Here is a 23,871-nt window from a genome sequence, read left to right on the forward strand (position 1 = left end):
TCTTATACATATATTCAAATCACAAATTTCAACCTCAGTGCTCAAAATCTACAATAGTTTTTCAAGAGCTGCTCAGTAAAATGTTAGCACCATTGAAGGTCATGTAATTTGCTATGACTTGCGAACAAGCATCAGATGCACGATGACACCTGGCAGTTTCTGTCTTACCTGCAGCAGATGGCCACCTTACAGGACAGAGCGATGTCCATGAAGTCGTGGGCAACATCGTAGGACAGGGCATACTTCAGGGTCTGACGGAATGGAAAAAGACTGTAATTATGCAAGAAGACAGCGAAATATCTATTAGAGAATCAAATGTACTTTTTGGTAAGTTTTAAAGCATACTGCTTTGTATGGAATGATACATAATAAAAGAGAGACATACCTTTCCATCTATGATCAGTCCAACATTCTGTTCCTTCCTAATGGTGCTCCCAAACGACTCTCTGTGTTTTCTCAGGACTTCTCTGGTAGCCTGCAATGTTTGCCAACCAAAAGTGAAAAGAGCTACATCAAATTTCTGTGTTATATTTTCCTGTCTCACAGTTGTTTCTGACAAGAAGCATACATGTAAAATGAAAATAGCACAAAATATATTATATATACGTACCAATTATTCTAACACCCATATAGATATTATGTGACACTGTATATTTTCCTGTCTTTCTTGAACACAAAATACATTAACAGACACAAAGAGACAATAATACCATCAATAATATTAGTTGCATGACATTTTTGTATTGCTGTTTTTAAGTTGCTTCTTACTAGTAGCATATACTTAAAATGTAAATGTAGCAAGGCAATTTGTATGTACCAAAAAACATGATGATGAATACAAGAGTCACAATACATGTACTATCAAAAATGATGATCCTAATATGAAACGTACATCAAGATTGTCCTCGTTGATAATAAGCAGGGACATGTCAGGGGTGAGCAGCTTGCAGGAGTAGCCGATGTTGATGGCGGTCTCCTGTTTGTCACCTGTCAGGACCCAGACTTTGATCTCAGCCTTCCTCAGGGCTGCGATGCTGTCAGGGACTCCCTGTAAGATAGGTACATGTTTGTTGTTTGTTCAGACCCTTGTAGTGCCTTGTGGCATGTAGGGCATTGTGTTTCCTGGTGGCACAGAAGGCAAGGAAACTTGCTGCTTCATCAGTTGCAGGGTATATTTTCACAGGGAGGAGTTGCTAGCCCTTTCCTCTTTAATGTGGCTGAGGCACCTCCTTGAACATGCAGCCCAAAACGATATATCCCACCCAGGATTGTACCAGGGTCTTCAAGTTACCAACTAATCAGAACCAGGTGCTCAACAGTGTACACCAGTTGAGCTATAGGGACATCCCCATTAGGTAGCACAGCTTGTTTACATAATTTGAACGGAATTTGAATAGCGTTGTAAATAATTTGAATAAGAATTTGAACAGAAATGCAGACACAAAGTGATGAAACCAAGCCTACCTCTTGTAGTTTGTCTTCAATTGCAGTAGCTCCTAGTAGATTCAGGTTCTGTGAAACACAAGACAGATTGCACTTAACAACTTGCCAAATTCTTATGCTATTTCAAAATTTTGGATATGCTTGTATTTGCAGTTATTCTTTTCCTTTCTGTTGACTCTGAAGTGCATGAAAGTTACATATGACTATACTGTAAGGACTGAAGCCAGGGAACTCATTCTTACCTAAGTCAAGTAAAGAAAAAGGTGTAAACATCTGTAACCTGCTAAAGATTTGAACCAACAACCTTTAGGTTCTAGGTAAACAATCCTACCCACAAAACTCCCTTGCCACCTTACGGCAACTTTTTAACCTTCCTGAGTGGATTTTCTCATATTTTCCCATTCCTTCCCTGCCCAACTCCTGCTCTATCCCACATACCTTCTCAATCAGCTCAGCTGTCTGCTCCACTTTCCTCTCTCTGTCCACCAGGGCTGTAGCAGCCTTGTAGAACTTCTGGTTCCAGGCCTGGAGGACAAACACAAAACATACCAAAAATCATATTGACCCTCTTTTTGGGTTATCTTCTTCCAAAGTCTCAAACTAAATCACAGTTCAAAAAGCTGCTACGGGGGTCAAACCTAAATCACAGTGTGTAATACTCTTAGACTTGCTTTTCCAATGACCACAGTTTTTGTTTTATGGGTAAGGGTTACCCACATTAGTACTAAGCAGCTACAGCACATGCCATCAATTAAAGGTGACCACATAAATCAACATGTTTGAAATACTGAAATGGCAACAATGTGCTGTTGTTAACATTTGTAAATTTGAGTAACTTATCTGTACAGCCAAAGGTAGACGAGTAAGTGTAAGAGTTATGAACTTACATTGTATTCAGCTTCTGAGATCTCAGTCACTGACAAGCAGAGCGTTCGTAGACCTGCAATAAATGAAGAACACTTAGTCTATAGAAAAACTGTCATTTAATCTTACATGGAACTGACATGATCTTTATGTTAAGTTTAGAAGGTTCAGAGCTGCCCATGAAACTTATAACAGATCAAAAGATGGAATTTTATGTTATGAACTCCATGGAAGCTGAACTCCAGTTTTCATACTGTTATGATGGACAAGACTAACCATCAGTTGCAAACTGCTCCAGATGTTTCAAGGTGACGTCTGCATACTTCTGGTTAGGTGCCAGACGCTCATAGATCACGGTATCCTGTTGGAAAATGACAATTGTTTTAACGCTGAATAATATAGCAAAATAGATATTGTAGAGGTTTTATACACTATTTCAGGACACAAGCAAAGTTCTTACCAACAAGCTGTGAATCCCCAGGACATTCTTTGACCTTGGACACACTGTCAGTTAAAATATTGGACACTTCTAAGAGAAGTGAAAGCTAAGAGTATATTGCCCATGCCCAAACTGAGACGGGCTGACACCATCCGCCAGACACTTTTGACCTGTTGCTGACATCACACTGATCATCCAGGTCACATGACATAGATTTTGGGTCATTTCAACTTGACAAGGATTAGAGGACTGATCAAAGGCTTGTTGATAAGAGATTTACTTTATGTAAGGAAATAGAGTACATGTACAAAATCTCTACAATGTTATTAACTGTAAAAGATGAACTTACATCCAAGAAGAAGGAAATTCAATCGATATCTTTCAACAAACATGTAGTTATGTATTCACTTAAAACATTTAAAAAGGACTCACAGCTCCTTTACAGTACAGCTTAATTTTCTTCTTGGGATCACGGACGATGACAGACATTCTCTTTCTCTCACTGACAAAAGAAGAATCAATCAATCAATCAATCAATCAATCAAGACTGGTTTCATGGGTAAGGGTTCAAGTTCAATACAATGACCAAAGCAATCTGAAGCAAATTTCTACAGGTGGGACACATCATGTCACAAAGTTTAAGTCATGGGAAAATATCATCAAGCTTTACCTCGTGAACTCCAAGACATTCAGGACTTCATACTTTTCTGTTGTCCCCATCTGAAAATAACCACATTCAAACACAGCATGAAGAAAAGCGAGATCATACATTGATGCTTGTTAGTGGATGCCACAAGTACAAAAAAGTATATTGAAATATATTAAAACCCAATGGATAAAAAATGATTTATAGCATTGATTTCTTAAGATTCACAAACCATTGATCTAAGGTTACTTTCCGTGATTATCTGATAGCATAAAAACTGAGAGAAACTGTCACAAACCAGTGTCATAACTTGCAAGGTAACAGACCCATACAATACACCCTGAAGGCATGGTGTGATGTGTTTTGTAGCACTGAAACCAAAAGTTGTCCATTACATATTTACATAGTGTGCCTAAGCTTTTCTTAATAACACAATGGCCATGAACACTATGAGCTCAACAAGGAATTTGCTTACAGCTTCAATGATGACATAATCAGGAGTTCGGATGTTGAACTCAAAGCCAAGCTTCTTTGCTGCTCGCACCAGGGCCCCTTCATCTGAAACATGGAGAAATGGCATCATTGATAAAGAATAAGGAAAATCTAAATTCATATGTTCTAGTCATACCAGGGTGATTTGTTACTGCTCACTGTCATTGATAGCAGAGTTTTCTGATTGGTTACCTGGAGAAGCGGCCTGGTAGGCTACGACATTCGGGTCATCGGGGACCTGTTCTGGGATGACAGTGTGACACAGTGCCATGGTGGTCAGGAACTCGTAGATTGTTGGAGCTGTCTCCTAGAAAAGGTGGAAGGTTCACAACAGAGCTGTAAACAATGTGTAATCAACATAGTAGTAGCAGTAGTAGTATCCAGTATTTGATTATCATCTTAACAATATCCATTGCTAAGGAGAAATATATGACACATTGGTCTAAAGAATTGGTCTACTATAGATCACAAAAATATCAGATGGCCATTGTAGTATAATCTATAGCTAAGTATGCATATAGTGAAGATGATACAGATAGGAAAGAAACATACATGTCCAGCATGCAGGTTTTCCACCAAGCGGGGGTCGCTGAACCTTCCAACTTCACTTTCTGCATTGTCACTGCAAGAAAGGGACACACAATAGCAAATCACCGTCACACATTCTACAGTCCAATTTCAACTGAGAGCTGGAGTTGTCCCTGGTGCTGAAAAACAAACTGTTGTGTATCTAACACACCAAATGTCTTTTATCACTCATAGGTCATAGGTCACCTTGTTAGGACTATAATGCCTTTTGGTCTTTGAACTTTAAACAATATCTGCTTTATGCTGAAAAAGTTTTGACATTAAGGCAATAAGATACACAATACCAAAGTTATTCTTGCTAACGAATAAGATTGGTAATGGTCAGACATTTCAGATTGCATCCGCTATCTTCTGTCAATTTTGCTATATTTGGCATGTTTCATCCGAGGGCTTTATACTTTTTCATATTCCAGAGAAGCTGAATATTCATATTTGAATAAGCAAAAGACTGTGGTATAGAAATGTTTGTTTACCCATAGATCATCCCTGCCACCGTGGCTTTCCTGAACTCCATCTCATTCCTGGTCAGGGTACCAGTCTTGTCTGAGAAGATGTACTTCACCTGCAACACAAGAAGGAAAGTTTAATCTTCAGAAAAGGGTTATTATTCTAATGAATCCTTCTAAATCACATACATTATGCATCTAAAGATAGGGTGGAAGTAGGTACATTAATCAAGGCTAAATACCAGGTAAACAGTATTCAAGAACAAATGTTTACACCTGGAAAAGATCTGGAGATTACTTCTGACATTTTGAGTGAAGCATCAGTGACTTTGTAATGCTTAACCATTCTTCCCGCTATATCTTATGTACTAGAAATGACTTGTTCTGCCAGTTCATTCTAGTGATGCTGAAGAAGAGAGATGGATGTCACTCAAAGCATTTGAAAGTAATCTTCATATCTCATTCAGTTCTATCTCAATAGACAGGAGTACAGAAGACTACTTACTTGTCCGAGCTCTTCATTTAGATTGGAGGTTCTTGCCATGGCTGGTGTGTCTGACGGTTCATGGTACATCTCAATGTCCTGAGGAAGAAGGAAGAACTTTATTTGAGACCTTCACTTTCAAGTTACACTTCCTGAGCCTAAAACATTACTTTCCAAGACTTTGTTCTGCATGTTTTTGTTGAAGATCACAAAGAATGATAAGAAATCTATGACTAAGAAATCTATGTTGTAACTACATTGTACCACCTTTTTCAATTGGTAAATGTATCCCTTATATCTTTATACTTGCAATTCTGATAACATATTCTAACTGGCAACTTGATGAATATAAGCTTCTATATGTATAGCTTACACAAGATCTCATTTATTATGTATTCCTCCATTTGTTCCCACACATTTGAGAAATACAACTGCAACTACCACCAACAGTAACGGCCGTTACATCTGTCTAAATGAAAAGAAAGATGACCGCAGGTGTTGCTGACCATGTTGATGAAGATGGCCTGGATGAACTTGACCAGCTCCAGAGTGACCTGCAGACTGATGGGGATCAGGTTGTTGTACAGGATGATGAAGGTCAGAAACGTGTAGCCAAAGTTGTTGGGTCCCATCACTGCAAACAACAAAAACACAGACATAGTCAAGAGATGTTCCTTCTGCATAGTACGTTATCCAGTCATCTTCAGCTAATGTTCACTTCCCAACAGTCCTTATCACATCAACAAGGTTTTCAACAGTCTTACTGTGATGATCATAAGTACAAACATTGGTCCATTTTTGTTTCATGTATATCAAAATCTCAATTCCATATCCAATAATGTCTTTGTCATCAGGGCTACAAATTTGTAACAGCCACCAGCAAGCCCTGACTGTATGTCTTTTACCAAACCAATAGATAAATTGATAAAGGTTTCTGTAGCATAGTGACCTCTGGAAAGCAAGCACAAGCTAGAAATTAATGGATACCAGGATAACTTAAGCAAATACTGTGCATAGAAAATGCTCCTCCGAACCAGTATGACATGAAAGACAAAGTAATAGCTTACCCATCACTACACAGTTAGGTGAGAAGACAGGACAAGCGTCAAGAATGCATACATGACACAAGGTGCAGAGATACAAGGCATTTGGTTATCGTTAATTCATTAGAAGGGGTGCAGATTGGGTAAAGGTTTAAAACCACAGGGATAGACAGTGACACTATCATTAAGATAATCATAGAGGTCAAAACAAATACTGTAAGTTATTACAATGTTAGAAATTTAACGTAGACACAAGAATATTCTGTTTATTCATCTATTGTCCACTAACTCATGTTCAGTGTCTATGGTATTTACTGTCTGTCCATTTCAAAGCACAACAAACATGAAGACATACTAAGGACAGCAAGACTACAATCAAGGGATACTGTGAAAAAAGGAACTTTTTGTGTGGATTTAAATTTGCAGAAGGGACAAAATGGAGAGTTTTCAAGCTTGCAGCTGACACAAGTGGGTATGCTGGCAACACACAGAACAAACCTTTTGTAGTTGTTTTAAGTTTACATTGAAGGGGTCACTGCAGAACCTGCAAATATAAAACCACTGCAAACATCTCCCATCTTACAGTATCATAAGGTGTATGTCGTATCATATGAAATGTCTGAGTGTGGACTCACGGCTGTAGCCGATGTACCAGTCCTTGGCTCCCCTCCGATTGGTCCAGATCTCGGAGGCTACAGCACTTACCAACGACAGGGCAATAAGGAGCAGAAAGAGTAGGAGGATCTGTGGAATAAGGGAAAGAGTGTGTAAAAACAACATTCATGACACAAAAGTAGAAATTTGGGGCAACAATTTTCAATTGGTGTTTCTTCTACTTAAGTCTGGTATAATCTTTTTACGTTACGCACACACACAGAAATGAGACAAAGCAAGTGGGCAGTTTTAACGTAAGTGCTCCAACTTCCCATTATACATACTACATTATGTCAGTAGCCTACTTATGGCTTAATATATATCCAACCTTTTATATATGGCAACTATATACAACAGAAGTCAACATCAGTAGTTCTACAGTGACTGCGGACGTGTCAGTCTGTTTCTTCTGTAGATGATAACTTGCAATCACAGGCATATTTGCATTTAGGAATGCCATGATGTCTTTAAGTCTAAAAACTCGAGATAGTTTTTGTAACCCTACTGAAGTTTTAAATATTGTAAGACAATGTTTGGCTAAACTAATAAAACAAATAATCACAGACAAGCTAAGATAAAAGAAGACTGTACCAGACTTTACCTGCATGTTTGTCGTCCTGTCCAGTTTGGACATTTTGATTGGTGCACTGGTGGTGTTCTGCATCAGCTTGGTCTCATGGCCGGTGTACATCACTATCCCTGCAGGAACATAGCACAACATTCAAACACAGTCTTTGTAAGACGTTTAATACAATGGTATTTTTCCTTTTGTTCCTTCCTTACACATTACAAATTAACATACACCAGTAAAACCTTCTATACTGTCAACATTGTTGAATAGTTAAGTATTGATATTGTAAACTGTAGTTTTGGGGTTGAGTCTCACTTATTTACATGTACCTTATTTTTTCACAAATGATAAATCAGTTTGGTCTTTATTTACCCTTTCCCCTCACCAATAGGGGTTATAGTCCCTATATGGTAATTGTCCAAGTAAAACAAACAGGCAACTTCTGCATTCTTGACAGAAGGGAAATTGCTGCAACCCCAAATTTGACATTGCAAATGATTAATGTCCAATCTTGGGGCAACCTCTACCCTTACAATATTTTGTAGGGTGTAGTTGACAAATTACTTGTCTGGCACACTATAGTGGATAGGGAGCCCTTGCCACAATTATGCACAGGAAGGCTGTACGGTCATATATTTTTATACCTACATGTCATATATAAGAACTTGAAACATTTTCTGTGTGCTTACCAAACACCCATTGTGTGTTCCTAAGCTGGGCACCCCTCAAGAGCAGCTGGTCTTGGTTCAGTGGAATAGCCCTGCATGAAGAAAATTCAACATACATGTAATTGGGAAACAAGCAACTCAAGTAGCATGCAACAGCAGTCTTTTGATATGTAGTGAACCAACTTGGAAACTAGGCACTTTGTTGACTTGCAGGGAAGGAAGTGACTTCTAACAGAGATGCATTGTTCTGGATTATATATTACCAGTGAACACTACAGCAGCACTTGCCAGCTTCCGATACAAGCTGTGAAGTAATAGCAAAGACTTCAAGATAAAAGCTGATAGTCCATAATCCATTTTCATGCCAGTGTTGTTGTTCTTTTGAGAACAATGCAGAGAAATTGAAACTACATCCAAGGAACTTCATGCAGGGAAAGAGTATAAGACGAAGAGACATATTCAATGATGAAGAGACAGCATTATAGTGTGTTTGACAGCAGGAGAAGCAATGTATGTAGGATCCTGTGTGTCTTACCCACTACCCAGATGTGATGGAATGACCATGTGACATCATGACAGCATGATACATGACAAAGGTAATGGTCAACATGGGAAAAACATTTTGTTACACAAGAAAACAAATTCAGGTACATGATGCCCTGAAATCAAAATGAAACAAAAGCTTGTGATCACACTGTATTTCCAGAAATGGGTACTAAAAAAATAATCTGTGAAGGTAAAATGCATAGGATTGACAGGTGTCAAACACCACAATCCGCTTCTCAGCTTGACTGTGAAGAATAGCACATTTGAGTGAGTTGAAAAGTCAACATCATATATTAATAATGAAATAAACAGCCCCCATGGTGGCAGTTTAGGTGGACCAGCACATACAATCAGCCCTAAGGACAGAAAAAAAAGGTTTGTGTATAAATGGAAGACACACACAACATTCAGCACCAAGGACAGACGTGGCTTGTCTTTCGATGACACATTGACAGGCACACAGCTATTATAGGAATGACTGCCAGCATGGACAGTGCACTTTAGCACCAAAACCAAAGACAAGGAGATTGTGTGGTGACTGCACTGTTGTCAGTTTCTGACAGGTGGCATTTTTACAGTGCTGTTTGCAGTGAATTGTGTGACAGAAGCACCAGGCATATCAGTCTTTTCATTTTCATGTTCTCACCTCCCTACATCAACAGGCAATGTCCCTGCTTGAAGCCTTTGATTCTGCCTGAAAGATGACCTTATTAGTCTAAAAATATCATGGTATGTCAAAGACTTTACTCTCCTACTGGATGGGTAGTGTGTGTGGTGTTATTAAGAGAATATACAGTTAAAAATGTATGTCTGTAACTTATGTTGATAAAGTTGTGAAAATGTTTGAATGTACTTAATGATGTAACTATGTACAGAAAAAAATAGGACAGAGATATGTAGACTTCATGATGTGATAAGTACATATTTTTGTGTTGAGACAGTACATTATGGAGACTCAATTTCAACTGTACAAAAACGTTCACACAACTCACACAAGGATTATCAATAGACAAATAGAGATCTTTACTTACATTTTGCCTCGGAGTCTGACATTGCCCACAAACTCATACAGGTGTTTGTTGGGCCCTTCTAGGTCCACTTTCCCCTCCAGCTTGGACAGTTCCTCAATGGTCAGTATGGTGGCAGTCTGGGCTAGAGCCTGGAGGCGGAAGGGGGGCATGGAAATGTCTAATGTTGTTTGTCATCAGGGGAGAATAACAGCTGCATTTTCTACAATACATTGAGATGACATTTTAAAGAAGGGCCACCTAAAACATTACAAAACACCAGGAAAACTAACAAGAGGAGTGTGAATAAATCAGAAATTTTTCATACCTGTTTGATCTTGAGGTTGGTTTCTCCATCTAGGTTGCTGGTTTCTACATAGCACATGCCCTGAGGTTCACTGCAACAGTGGAAAACCATTCTCATTACAGACCCTCTTCTCTACTTGAATGAACAGATTTTTCATGGAGACTATTGACTAAAATTTCTAGGGAAGTGCACTGAATATAAAAGATAACACATATGTGCAGACTAAAAAAAATTATGCATCATTTTACTTAAACTTAAGACTGAATATAATCCCAAGCTCAAGAAGTTTAGCTTGTAAATTATTCCTAACGATTGTCCGTTGCAGACTATGATGAAAAATCCAATCCCTTTATACCAAAGGGAGGATATGGTTGATCCTGGCAATTTCACTCTTACACATTTCAATATAAGACGGCCTCAAAAGCCATATTGGGTACAGGAGACAGGCAGTCAGTGATTTAAAGTAGGGCTGGCACCTGTGATATTTGGAGGAGGGGGAAGCAACCATGATGGATTGTTTCTTAAATTGCATTGACTTAAAGAAGGGAGGACGTTAGCAAGGACACATTGTAAGAGTCAAGTGAGTAAGGGACAATCTTGACTTAACTTATTTAAAAAAATACTATTAGACAGGAAAATCTTAAAATGAAAGGCCATTTTGGTCACACAAAGTCTAATCAGGCCAGACGTTTGGCTTCATGAATAATTTTTTTGAAGGGACACACATATCATGATAGATGAAATCATCATCGTCCAGAGATTTCCAAGGGAAATGTCAATGTAGGAAGGGCTGTATGAGACATGTTGTGCTTGTACTGGGCCTGACACACTTCATATCAAATCACTTCTACCAAACACACCGATAGATACAGAATGTGGCAAGGGTTTTAAGATGTACCTAGGGAATGGGAGTGTCACAACACCAAGGTGACATTTGCACCAGAGCAGGTAAATGCTATCGAGGGGGGACATGATTTGCTGGAAGCTTGCTATGAAATATTGATCGTTCTGGCATTCAGGCAAGCTGGGAGTAGGCAGACTGTGACCAGGAAAGGTTTCCAGAGACAAGTCATGCTCTTCACACACTGCTTGGTAGCAATAAGGCCATACCAATTAAATTTTTTGGTTCTCGGATTTTTAAAAGTGAAAATATAGAAGAGGACACCATAAAGCTAGACGGTAGGAAAGAAAACTTGAATATAACTGTTTTCACACCATAAAACTGAGTGCACTAAGGCACAAACCTGGTCCTCAGGCTTCATTATCATTATGTTTTTAATTTTATTTTTTTTTAAAGATCCGAGAACCAACAAATTAAATTGGTGTGGCCTAAAAGCAAGTACAATATTTTACAGCTGTTTTAAACACCAATTAAGATCATCTATTTGAGTAAAGGAGTAAACTGCAAGGTCTTTCATCCCTTTTCATTGCAGCTGGTAACTCATTTAGCACTAGATATGTATGTCACTTATAAGCAATAGTAATATGCTATCTAAAAAGTTCAAAGATAGATGTAATGTAGAGGTTATGATTCAACAACAACTAACAAAAAAGAGAAAGGGCATTGACCTTGATGACATGATGATGAGGTCAGCGGGGAAGAAGTGTCCATTGATGACCTTGACAATATCTCCCACCTCAACCTGACAAAGGAAATCAACACAATGGTCTTAGTCAAGTTAGAATGCAAATATGTCTTAAAAGGTACGTCAATGGAGGTTGGACTATCTTGAAAGGTTTCTGATGCTGTTTTGTAAAACAAATTTACATCTTGTAATATTTGCAAGGCAATTTTATCAACCAAGTCTTTGTGAAAGATTGTCATGTGAAATATTTTTTTGCAATTTAAGTAATGACAATATCTGAGCCTTTGTATGCTAAATAGATAGTATAGCATAAAAAACACAACTGTGTGCCAGAAGAGACCAAAAAAAACACAGAAAAATTGCAGTACCAACACCAACTAACCCTCACTACAATTTCCAAGTCATATCATAAAGACTTTAACCCTATTCAGACTGGGCTTTTTTGGTCATCCCTGGACCGGGGGGGGGCTTTTGAGGCCCTCCACTTCTAAGTCCTATAACTCTAAAACGACGTGCTGTAGGGCCACCAAATTTTCAGGACATGATTTCGACATAATATCTGACAAGTATGTGACGTTTGACGTTACGTTGACGTAAGATGACGTAATTATGACGTCATCAATTTGATTACATTGGCCAAACCCATGAAAAATGGGTATTCTCAGAAAACTTCAAATTATGCTGCAAAAATGTAACAACAAGTGCAGATAACAGAATAAAAATGTTTATTACGACTTGCGTTGCCAATAGCAACATCAATGACGTCAATATGACGTCATAAAATGACGTCATGCACATCTAAGATACGAGTTGGGCTCCGCCATATTATATCTACCACCTTGAATTTTTAAAAATACTTTTTTTGCAACAAATAATCACAAAGGGCAATGGAAATAGACTAAATTCATTCATTTAGATGGTTTTTGATGAAAAAATACCAGGTAGTTGCAAATTTTAAGGGATAATTAGCTTGTTTTTCTTGATCTGGCCATTCCGTCCGCCATTTTGGATTTTGGGCTGATGACGTCATCAAATTAGCATAATTTATGCATATATAATTATGAAAGATATGCTGAATAATATAAGATTTTATTTATGTAACAAAATCACAGTAATATAGCAAATAAATTTGAAAAATACATTGTTAGAACCAAAAATAGTGATTTTTGGCAAAACTGCCTGTCAATAAACGGTTGCCATGGCAACAAGAAAAAATGGAAAATTTGTCAAACTTTGTAGAATTGTTGCCAACAATATTTTAGGAAAACTCACTAAATTTGGTGGTTCTAGCGTAAGCCGTTCTGGCGTTATAGGACATCGAAGTTAGGGGGGGCCTAAACCCCCCCCCCCCCCGTCTGAATAGGGTTAAAGGGCTGTTTAAAGAGCAAAACCAAGAAAGCTACAGAGACATGCACACTAAAACCCACATCAACAAATGTGTGAAAAGATTAGGAAATGGAAAACAGAAAATGCAGACATTTCATGCAGAATGTTAGCAAACACAACACAACATATCACACACAACATACATTTTTCTAACACAACGAAATACTATGCAACACAACACCATGCCGCTGGTTTACCTGGGTCCAATACAGGGATACCCATTGTCCATTTCGTAAAACTACATGGGAAAGGGAAGGGAAGGCCAATTTTAACATGAGAAATAGCTGCAAGGTTTTCCAATGCATATTACAATATAGTGGTACATGTAGCACTCACATGTATCATTAACACTATTGTTGAATCAGACAGATACATAAAAATGTGAGATTATTAATGTAGAACGTGACTTGATTTAAAAAAAACAAAACAATAGATTTAATAGTCAGAAAATCATTGATAAATGGAAGACAATGTGTTTAACTTTAAGTCACAGACTTCACTGACAGATCATGACAGATATTGTGGCTAGAACAATGTGTGGTTAAGCTGTTATAAGGTTAAGATATGATAACATCAATGATGATGATGACACATGTACATGAAAGTTACAAGCTATACATCTGTAACACATTTGACAATACAACCCATTAGGGGTAGTCAGCCATAGGGCCTAACATTATTGATCTTCACAAATTTTCAGCATCTCATTGCTAGGTTTCTACATGTTCAGTTGCATAATATTAATAGATTGTTTACCAAGTCTGTGTAGTATACTTACATTGATTGTGTGATCTGGCGTGTGGAAACTTACCTAAAACTTCTCGTCTATTCACTAGGTCATCTGCTCTGTGTCTTTTCTGAAAGGAACAAAAAGTTGAACAGTTTTGAAGATTAGCTCTAGATCCTCCTTAGAACGTCATCAAAAAGTCATTCTAAAACACCTTTGCACAAGGTTGAAAATGATGTCAGTTATAGATATACATAAGCTGTAATAAGATTGTTTCTGCATCTTTCTTGAAGCAATCTGTCACTTTAGGCAGAATCTTTATTCAGTTAAAGGTCAGGTTGTAACCAATTCTTTTTCCATCCTTCCTTATCTGAAATTTGCAGGGTAAGGCCTACGTCACATTACATAGGGGGTCCGCGCGGTGTCTAACTGATGTAGGCCCCGGCCGGGCTCTGAAGCCGGGTAGACATCGGCTCACGTAGTCACAAATCATTTTTTCTTCACGCGTCCCGCTAGAGGTCTCGGGGGGCTCCGGTGGGCATTCCGGCGGCTTTCGTGCAACAGTCGTATGCTTTAACCCTTTATCGCTCGATGTTCGGCAGGCAACCGCGAGCTGCCCTGTGGATGTCCACGGGTACCCCGTAGGGGTCTGGCAGTGGGTCGGCCGATTCACCACTTGTACAAGTTGTAAATAACTGTACGGTCCCTGTCGTACGCCCCGCGAACCACGACCATCATGTGTTGTTGTTGTATTTTTTGGGGGGGGGTATAAGCATTTGCTGGCTCGTCTTCGTTGACTTTTGCAACTGTGCCACGAGGTACTAACACTACTAGAAGCGGAAAATGCCACTGCACTTCGACTGACAGGGTGAGCACATGCCGCTTGCTCAGCTCAGGCTGAGGGTGGCGACGGCTCGTCACCGTTTCATCCTTGTTCTTGCTACATGGGTAGTGGAAGAGGAGAGACAAGCAGAACGGCAGTGCCAGAGAAGAATATGTTGGGTTAGGCTCCAAACCATGTTTTGGGGTATACGCTGATGAGCAAGCTATAAATGCGAGAACATTCTTGCGACTTTAAGTCCTTTATGCGCCTTATGAGTGTGGGACCTTCCATTGAGAAGAGTAAAAAATGAATGTTTTACTGATGATAAATTCCCCGCCTGGACCCCGGTTCATTTTAAGTCCGACTTAAAACCAAACGGGGCCCCACCCGAGACGAAAAATAACCCGGCAGCCGCTGGGAGACCAGCAGGACCCCGACCGGAAGAGCCAAAAAAACAGTCCGTAAATTACCCGGCAGGGTCCCTATGTGGAAATGTGACCATGGCCCAAATTGTCTTGTTTGATGACCGAGGGACCCGTCAGCGGCCCTGGCGGTGTTCCGGGATGACACAACGGATGCAATAGTTTGTAATGCAAGAAGGTTGGGCCTGTACCGTCGAGTACCGTCGGGGTACCGAGCGGGTACCGGGCAGGTACTGTAGGGGACCCTGCCGATGTGTTCACGGTTAGTTGACGGCTTTGATTCGGCGTATTTTCCTGCACGGGCCCCGATTGATTTTATGTCCGACTTAGAATCAACCGGGGCCCCGCCCGAGCCCCAAAATAGCCCGGCAGCCGCCGGGGGGCTCACGGGGACCCGCCCGAAAGTGCAACAATTCAGCCCCTAACCTACCCGGCCGGACCCCTTAGTGCAAATGTGACGTTAGCATTAGTATGTGTTGTGTCCTAACCTAGCAGTCTCTACGTAAATGTAAGGGAAAATCTCCTACATATTCAAAACAATTCATAACATTCTGCCTGAGGTGTATCTAACAACAGCCGTTCTCTGAGTGTACAGCAAGAGATGTAAAATCACTGGCTGGTATTTTGCATTGGGTAAATCTGATTTTCAGTGCATGTAAAAATATTCCCTTTTTTTCATAACACTCTGCCTTAGGTGTATTTCCCAACAGATTAGTTTGTGTAACAGCTTAGTGCACGTAAAGTCAGATTTGTAAAATCGCTGGCTAGTATTTTGCATTGGGCAAATCTGACTTTCAGTCAATGTAAAATATTCCCTTTGAATTTAAGTTTGTAGATAATACAGGCAGGTGGATTATTTAGACAAAACGTGTATGAAAATTGTCAGGGGTCACTTACATAATCTTCTACCACCTCCTTAATGGCTGCCACCAGCAGGATGAAGAGCAGGGGCACAGCTGTGGTGTAACGTCCCGTGGGCGACACGTCTGGGATTTGCTGCGCAAAAAAATGGGAAACTTCTACTGTAAATATTCAGAATCAAAATATTCCAAATGCTTTTGTTTCTGGGGTTTCTCAGTGACCACTTTCCATAAAACCAAAAGGTATTGTATTTCTAATGTATTATAAAAAATTTAATGCTATCTCCATGCCATACAAAATTTAATGTTATCTCCATGAAAAAAGGAGATATAGTTTTGGGTGTGTCTGTTTGTCTGTTTGTGTTTCCGGATTTTTGTAGTTAACATAATTTAAGAACCTCTGAATGGATCATGACGATATTTGGTATGTGGGTAGGTGTTGGGAAGACAAAGGTCAAGGTCAATTTTGGGCTGCCTGGTATGTTACCTAGACAAGGGAACAAAATTTACATAATATGAGGTATGTAGGAAGCTTAGACAGAGATGTACATCATAAAGTGCAAATTATGCAAACTGGCACTTAATTTGCATATTTAATGAAGGACATCAGGTCACCGGATCTGGCAGGTCACCGGAAGTTAAATCATCCCAAAAACCTCCTTAGAAATAAATGAATGTACAGTGTTCCGAGTACATTCTTACACACCAACATTTTTCCAGTTCCTTAATTCACCATACAGAAAATCTAGTTGGTAGTTTCACACAGCTTGCTAAAACATTTAACAGTTCTTCATGTTGACTTGCAGAGACAAACCTACCTGCAAGAGGGCGATGAACAAGAAGAAAGCGTTGGCATATCTTCTGAACTGCTCAAACAGGAACTTGGGCAGAAAGGTGAAGAAGTTGTACTTTGCAGTACTGAAAAATGACAACAATAAAAGATGTTGGAATACTGAAATCTGAAAAGGAATGCACAATGAATGGTCTTATTCTGTTCTATTCAAGACCAATCAAGCAAATGAACATGCACAATATATGTACAGACAGCCCCATATGGTTTATTGTGTCAGTAGTCACCTATACAAAAACTTAAATTCTGAAGAACTAAATAATGTATTTTGAGCTTGCTCCAACACACATGTGCATAGCTACTGTATCATAACATTGTACTTATATTGTAACAAGGCTGCAGGCTAACATACTTAACCCTCTAGTATATTTATATCATATTTTGATTCATAACATAACAAGCATCAGATGTATGGTGATGACCTGAGAAAACACATAAATGTACATTTTGTTAAACGACTATTCAATTTAGATTTATAGACATTAAAGATGATAACAGCACAGAGCTAAGATAACGTTGAGTCCCTCACAGCTTGATGTTTAATAAATCCACCCACACAGTATAAATCCACCCACACAGTAGAGACAGTATCCCTAATATGGATGATGCCACACTGCACCCTGGGTACCATCATGATCCATGTTAGGAATTGTAACAGTGTCCTACTTGATAGCTTGGGTGTCATACCACTGTTTTCAGGGACTACACACTGTGACGTGCTACCTCATCTGCTCTAGGGCTAATGCTAACATTCAACCAAAGAAGGCTGTGGTAAAATGTCCTTGGGGGCATGTAGACCTTAGACTAGAGCCGAGGAGCTGGCCTGTAGTTCCTGGTAACAGCATCCAGGCTATATAGGTACAATCCAGATTACATGTACTTCCTTCAAAGTGAGTTTACTATGACTGAAGCTGTGCTCTACAGTCTCACCTGATTTTGTTAGAACAGAACTTGTTGATCTGTGGTCTGTTGATCAGGATGGTTCTCTGCTCTCTCTGCTGATCCGCCAGCTCGGTGGCCCCGGACTCTGCATCATCATCGTTGCCATGGCGCTGGTAGCCACCTGTAACCCCAAACAATGTCTGAGAGTCAATTTCACTGATACGATCATCTCTGACAAAAACAAAGAGTTTGTTTCTTCTGTAATATTCCTTTTTTTTTCAAACTGGATAACTATGTAGCCAGAATACATAAATGGAAATTAGCCGACACTGAAAAAAAAAGTGCTGCACAATGTGCTCTCTGATGTCTTTCAAATGTTGCATTTTGACACCAAAATCAATTTGATTCCCTGGCAGCTATAGATCTTTCCTTTGCAACATACATTGTAAGAGCTCTTCAATACCCTCATGCTTTCTGTACACCAAATGAAGGAGACCTGAGGCCATAAAGAACGTAGGTCTGACGTCAGTGGGGTTCAGTTGGGGCCTATTACCAGGGGCTGCGGGCTAATGCTTTCTCTTTGTACTTGTACCTTCAGTTACCTATCATTACACAATGAATTATGATTATAATTCAAACTCTTTGCTGTTGGCAAGGGCAAAATATGATATTGCATACTATTAGGAAAATCACAGTTGTGAATTATTGTTAGGACAGCCCTATTAAATATAACAGTGAATAGAGCTATGAAGTATGAAGAACATGGCCAAAAGCACTGTTCATGTCAATTTCGTGGAGATTATATAATCATGATTATTCCCTTGGCCTGTTGCCCCACTGAAAGATTATGGTCATGGTTCAAAATGTCTTTTATCTCCTTTCCAGAAATTACTACCCTTTGCTGGTAACAGTTTTAATGCACGCTGGTAGTACAGGTATCTGAATCTAAAGTGCATATTGTTCATATATCAAAGACACTTCTGCAGTGTATTACAGCCATTCTACTATATTTCTAGCAACATATTGGCAACTTTAAATTGGCCAGGAGATGCAGTGACAACAGTAGTAAGATAGGTAGAATACTTTAATGGCAGTAATTGCAATACACTAAATAGAACGGGAAAATGTGACAGCAGTCAACATACAATATTACAATGCCAAGCCAAATCTTCTTCTTTGTGTGTGTACACACATAATGACGTATGGAGGGTTTTGATATGAGGAATATAATGTGCATGAATGACCTCAGGATATTTGAACAGCTACGATGTCAAGGCATTATGGTTTGAATGAGGCCTACTTAGTGCTTGTCAAGCATGCCATACTGCAACTGTTCAACTCCCCAATCACTTCATTACAGTTGCAATCCCTCTTCCTGTATGTGCATGGACCTAATGGAGCTAGCTGCTTGGCACTATAGCCATGTGAACAGGGATGGGAAGTATTATACATCAGTGCCTGTCTGTACTGTTCATGCATGATGCCTGGGCCAGGGGAGTGCCAGCTTTAGATTCAGCCTTGTTTTCACTGCATAGCTTTTAGTAGGCTTCAACAGTCGCCGCACACCAACCATTGGGGAGCCACCACTGGAATGGATGTAAAGCTTACAAGGCTACGGCTATCAACCATACCAACATCCCTTCTCCCTGTAGCTTTCAAACCAGTCGGCTGCACATCGTATCTAAGCCCACTACAACCCTTTCATGCAGGTTGCCCAGGCCTTAATTACATCATGTATACCTCATGACATTGTTAAGCTTCACATAGGCTCTTTCAAGAAAATTTTCGCCGACCACCCATTGGGTCACTCTATAAACAAATAAATGGCCTGATTTCCACAAATCAATAAGTAGGTCAAAGAGCTGAACATCTTCTGTGGCTAAAATATTATCCCAGCAGCTCCCATTGTTCTATAACTGTCCAAAACTGATATTTTTCTTTCAAATTATCAAAACAAAACAAAAGCGATCATCACAGATCAAAATGCAGCTTCAACATGAATCTATCTGATGAACTACTGATATATTTCTGACCATTAGCATTTTGCAGACTAATGTACTACCTGAGCTAAATTGCTCTACCCACATGCAGCAAAATTCGAGCATTTTCTTCAATGGTAACTTTTTGACAGTTACTAATTAATTTTAAGTACGACTATATCTTTTAACTTAATCTACCTACCATTGTCTTGACCTACAATAAACCTAAGTTCTAGTTAAGCACTATCACGGCACATTCCACATCTACGAACCATGACTGTACCCACCTACACCCTGTGTGCTGGGGGCAGGGGGAGTAGTGCTGTCTGGAGATGGTGGTGAGGCTGAAGGGTAAAGGTCAGGGATCAAAGTAGGTCATGGACAGTGCAGGTCAGAGGTTAAAGGATATAAGCAAGTGCCATAAACTAAAATGAGGTCAACAATCCTGGATCATAGGTCAAAGAAATGTGGGTATGCATGTGGACTATAGGTTAAATGCAGGGAAGGCATATAGGTCAGGGATATTTGGGGTGCAAGAGAAGCAAGATGGTTAGGATTTAAGCTTGAAGAATGGATGAGTTGTAGTTGGCAGTATAAATGGGAAAAGCCAAACTAAATGTACTTTAAGTCTAGATAGTACCTACATGTACACATATAAAGCTTATACATTATGCATTGCACCTCTTAGCGAAATGACAATGATGTCCTTCAAGCCGTGCTGACTTGTGCACTACATTATACTAGTAGACCACAACATCTGTAGGAATATACAAATAACCAGATAAGTTAACACTTCATCTAGGCTTAATTTTGAATAGGGCTGTTGTATACCAATTAAGATAAGTCATACATGTATATGTACAACGTCTTATCATCATTATAAGATTAAGACAGTCTTAAGATAATTGGATTATCCTTTCTGAGGGGTTTATGATACTTATTTGTAGCTAAGACTAAAACCTTTAAAGTACTGTATGGTAAACAGATGATCATGATCATCAGTTTACCAGTGCTTTACAAGGTTTTAGTCTAGGGTGAAATAATGTCAGTCTGTTCACAATCATTCACAGAAGAGCATACAGTTCAATATATATTGGCTAGATTGACAAGTGACTGCTCAAAAAAGATATCAGAATTGACACAAATCTAATAAAATGTGGCTGCATATGACTTAGACCAGTGCTGATACTAAAAACACCTCACATTTGTATACTCACTAGAAACTAGGTATTTAGTAATTTACAATGTACTGTAGATACCATGGACAAAAAAATTTCCAAATTCTAAAATGACATTTCTGCAAGCTCACAAGGACAATACAAACCTTTGTCTTCTTTCAGTGTAGGTGTGGTAACTACTTTGATATCTTCACAGTCTGTGGTGCTTCCCTCCATACCCTATGACCTGACGTGCCTTTTAGAATGGCTACAGATCAACCAAAATAGGCCTGTATCTCAGAATCATGATGAACAACATTCTGATTTGCTGGTTGATTGGTATCGGCAGGTTGTATCATTCAATTAGGTATGAACTCTGACCCTAATGAGCCCATGGCATGCTGGTCATATTTTTGTTTTGTTTTGTTTTGTTTTGTTTTGATCATAGCTTGACCGTATGAAAAGCTTGAATTTGATTTTTGAGAAAGTAAAGTATCAAATGTTGTGATGCCTGGATAGTGGAATAATTTGATGCAATGAGATCAGCACAAATTGTATTATTGAAAACAGCACATGATATAAGCATAACAAGGATGTGACCAAGTCATATTTTTCTGTAAACAATATTCTGTTGATATTTGGTCTCAAATAACTGTTCAAATGACTTGTGTTGTTTAAAGTAAGAGTAAAATGTGCAATACTATGGCAGATTGAAATCTTATGACTCAACAGAACAGAAACAGACTATGCTGGATGTACTCCAATGGGCTAAACCATTGTGGAAGTGCCATAAATAATGCACACTCCCATGACTGGAGACTGTGTCAGAGGAGAGGAAGCAACCATTACATTAGATCATGCAACAGGAATGTGCAGTTTGCATTAATTTTTCAGGGTGCTACAAAGCCCTGTAAAGTATAACTATAGTATCACTGATGAGCTGTTGTTATGGCTGATACTACATAATATGTAAATGAGGTAGGGTGAATATCTGTGCTGATACACAATGGATATGGTATGCAAAATTATATTGATGAAATACCACTGATGTGATTTAATCATACATATCACACATCATCATTTTCTTTGATTTCTACTATACTGTACTGTACTACTTTGATGTATATTAGTTGATGAATCAATTAATTGTATGAAACATATAATGTGTACTGCAACAGTTAATGCCTGCGTACATGCTCATGCCAGGTGCTTCCCCCTTGCTTAACTTACTTAATATCATGACTTAAATTTTGATAATACAACTAAATAGAATGTTTGTGTACAATTATTCAGGCCATTAAGGGCAAACTACCTGCAACAAGGGGGTTTGTATTAAATTTTGAAGCTTCCCCACATAGGAAAATAAAAATGCACACTTCAAATAGAGTTACTGTAAAATTGGTTTGGACACCTTTGTAACATGGCTCTTAGCATTGAATATGGGTGAGCATTAAAAAATAACTCTCATTCATGTCAGACCTTACAAGGTACTGACCGTAAACTTCAGTCCCAAAGCTTCATCAAGCTCTTTTGTCTCACACAATCAACCCAGCTCCCCCATGAATTAGAAAATCATCGGGGCTGTCCGTGGGTTTTACGTCAGGCATGGTAATGAATGAAAAGAGCTGCAGCACTCCCCTGAGATGCACGGCTAGTGCATACTGATAAAGTAATACATAGATTCTTTCGTTACATCTTCAGATATCTTCTTTCTCAAAAATCTATGTTCAAAGTCAAGATTAAAACACTGACATTTCCACTACCCCATCTGCATTTCAAGCCATCCTAATCAAGGGCATGCCTACACTGATAAACCTTAGGGTTCGATGCACCACAGACAGACAATGTACCAGAGATAATGCCTAATCACAGATCTTCACACAACATTCTCAGCTCTTAACACCCAATGGCTTTCATTGTAATGGCTTCCAAATTACAATCAATGAACATCTTAGATAGCTATGAAGGTAGAAAGATTAACAGTCTTTTAGCAGTGTAGATAGTTGGATCAGGAAGTCGAATAAATCAAGAATATAATTCACTGTAACTTTGTCAAATGGGAGAATAAGTTTTTCTTTCATTTATCCCATGAAAAATTGGAACTTTCATCCAAGATCTGAATATCTTTTGACCTCAACTGACATGAAAAATGTGAACCAGACTTTGCAAACATAAGATACTGTTGCCTGTGCATGTCCCCTCTCCCTGTTGGGTTTACATTGAATGTTACAGAAAGAGGTTTCCTAACTTGAACATCTAATCACATTGTAAACTGTTATGCCCAGGAAGATCTAATTGTTGTATCTCCATAGTTGTGGCTCTAAGAGCGCTCAGGGTGTCTCATTACAAACCTCACTATGTGGAAGCTGAAGTTCAAATCACATTAGTCTGGCTGGTTTTCTGATGAGTGAGCAGCCCTGGTCTTATCTACGTAGACCAGGTCTTCATGGCTGCCAGATCAATTTAAAGAAAGCTGCAGGAGAAATGTAGACAAGTACAATGCATAGGCAACCAGCACTGTTTGGATGGCATGCCTATGACACCCATAATTCAGCACCAGGGACAGTACCAATCCATGGTTTGAACTGGATTTTAATGGTTGGCAATTTTAATTTCTAAAGAACTCCCAGAGATATGTATAAGTGCAGCATGTATTGGTTATATGAATTTGAATGGCGGGTTATGAAACCTGAGATTCAGCACCAAGGACTGTACCATGCAATGCTTTAGAGTAGACAGTGTTCAACTATGATTAACTAAAAAATAAGGCTACTAGATATGGAAAATGCAACATTTCAAGATGATCGAAATAAAAACAATAGCATCTAAAAGTCAATGGAAATCAAACTTAAAAAGTAGATTTGTTGAAGCTCTGAATCAAAACTTGTTGCAAAAGAGAATACATGAAAGAAACCAAAATAGTAACACCAGATAGTCATCTTGCAATAACTACTACTAGTACTAGTATGTCATTCAGAGCAAGTTGGGAAAGCCTGGCAGT

At 39.0% G+C, this 23,871-nt stretch overlaps 1 protein-coding gene across 1 annotated transcript in view; it reads right to left on the bottom strand.

Moving 5' to 3' along the window:
• The window catches only part of LOC118418791 (probable phospholipid-transporting ATPase IA), a 32,436-nt gene extending 11,220 nt beyond the window's left edge, over nt 1-21,216 (bottom strand). The window contains exons 1-28 of the mRNA XM_035824832.1: nt 21,038-21,216; nt 20,001-20,057; nt 17,783-17,915; nt 16,821-16,920; nt 16,040-16,138; nt 13,982-14,027; nt 13,368-13,408; nt 11,768-11,841; nt 10,220-10,289; nt 9,916-10,043; nt 8,360-8,430; nt 7,701-7,798; nt 7,081-7,189; nt 5,909-6,036; nt 5,424-5,501; nt 4,946-5,034; nt 4,437-4,506; nt 4,077-4,191; nt 3,868-3,950; nt 3,417-3,466; nt 3,179-3,248; nt 2,584-2,668; nt 2,331-2,383; nt 1,882-1,968; nt 1,465-1,512; nt 893-1,048; nt 386-475; nt 169-251 (exon numbers count right to left, since the gene is read on the bottom strand). Of these exons, the coding sequence (XP_035680725.1) occupies nt 169-251; nt 386-475; nt 893-1,048; nt 1,465-1,512; nt 1,882-1,968; nt 2,331-2,383; nt 2,584-2,668; nt 3,179-3,248; nt 3,417-3,466; nt 3,868-3,950; nt 4,077-4,191; nt 4,437-4,506; nt 4,946-5,034; nt 5,424-5,501; nt 5,909-6,036; nt 7,081-7,189; nt 7,701-7,798; nt 8,360-8,430; nt 9,916-10,043; nt 10,220-10,289; nt 11,768-11,841; nt 13,368-13,408; nt 13,982-14,027; nt 16,040-16,138; nt 16,821-16,920; nt 17,783-17,915; nt 20,001-20,057; nt 21,038-21,107 (2,381 nt within the window). The 5' untranslated portion in view covers nt 21,108-21,216. The remainder of the gene's footprint in view (nt 1-168; nt 252-385; nt 476-892; nt 1,049-1,464; nt 1,513-1,881; nt 1,969-2,330; nt 2,384-2,583; nt 2,669-3,178; nt 3,249-3,416; nt 3,467-3,867; nt 3,951-4,076; nt 4,192-4,436; nt 4,507-4,945; nt 5,035-5,423; nt 5,502-5,908; nt 6,037-7,080; nt 7,190-7,700; nt 7,799-8,359; nt 8,431-9,915; nt 10,044-10,219; nt 10,290-11,767; nt 11,842-13,367; nt 13,409-13,981; nt 14,028-16,039; nt 16,139-16,820; nt 16,921-17,782; nt 17,916-20,000; nt 20,058-21,037) is intronic.
• Between the last annotated feature and the right edge of the window lie 2,655 nt (nt 21,217-23,871).

This window comes from Branchiostoma floridae, chromosome 7 (assembly GCF_000003815.2).
Source record: "Branchiostoma floridae strain S238N-H82 chromosome 7, Bfl_VNyyK, whole genome shotgun sequence".
NCBI classification, from domain to species: Eukaryota; Metazoa; Chordata; class Leptocardii; order Amphioxiformes; family Branchiostomatidae; genus Branchiostoma; species Branchiostoma floridae.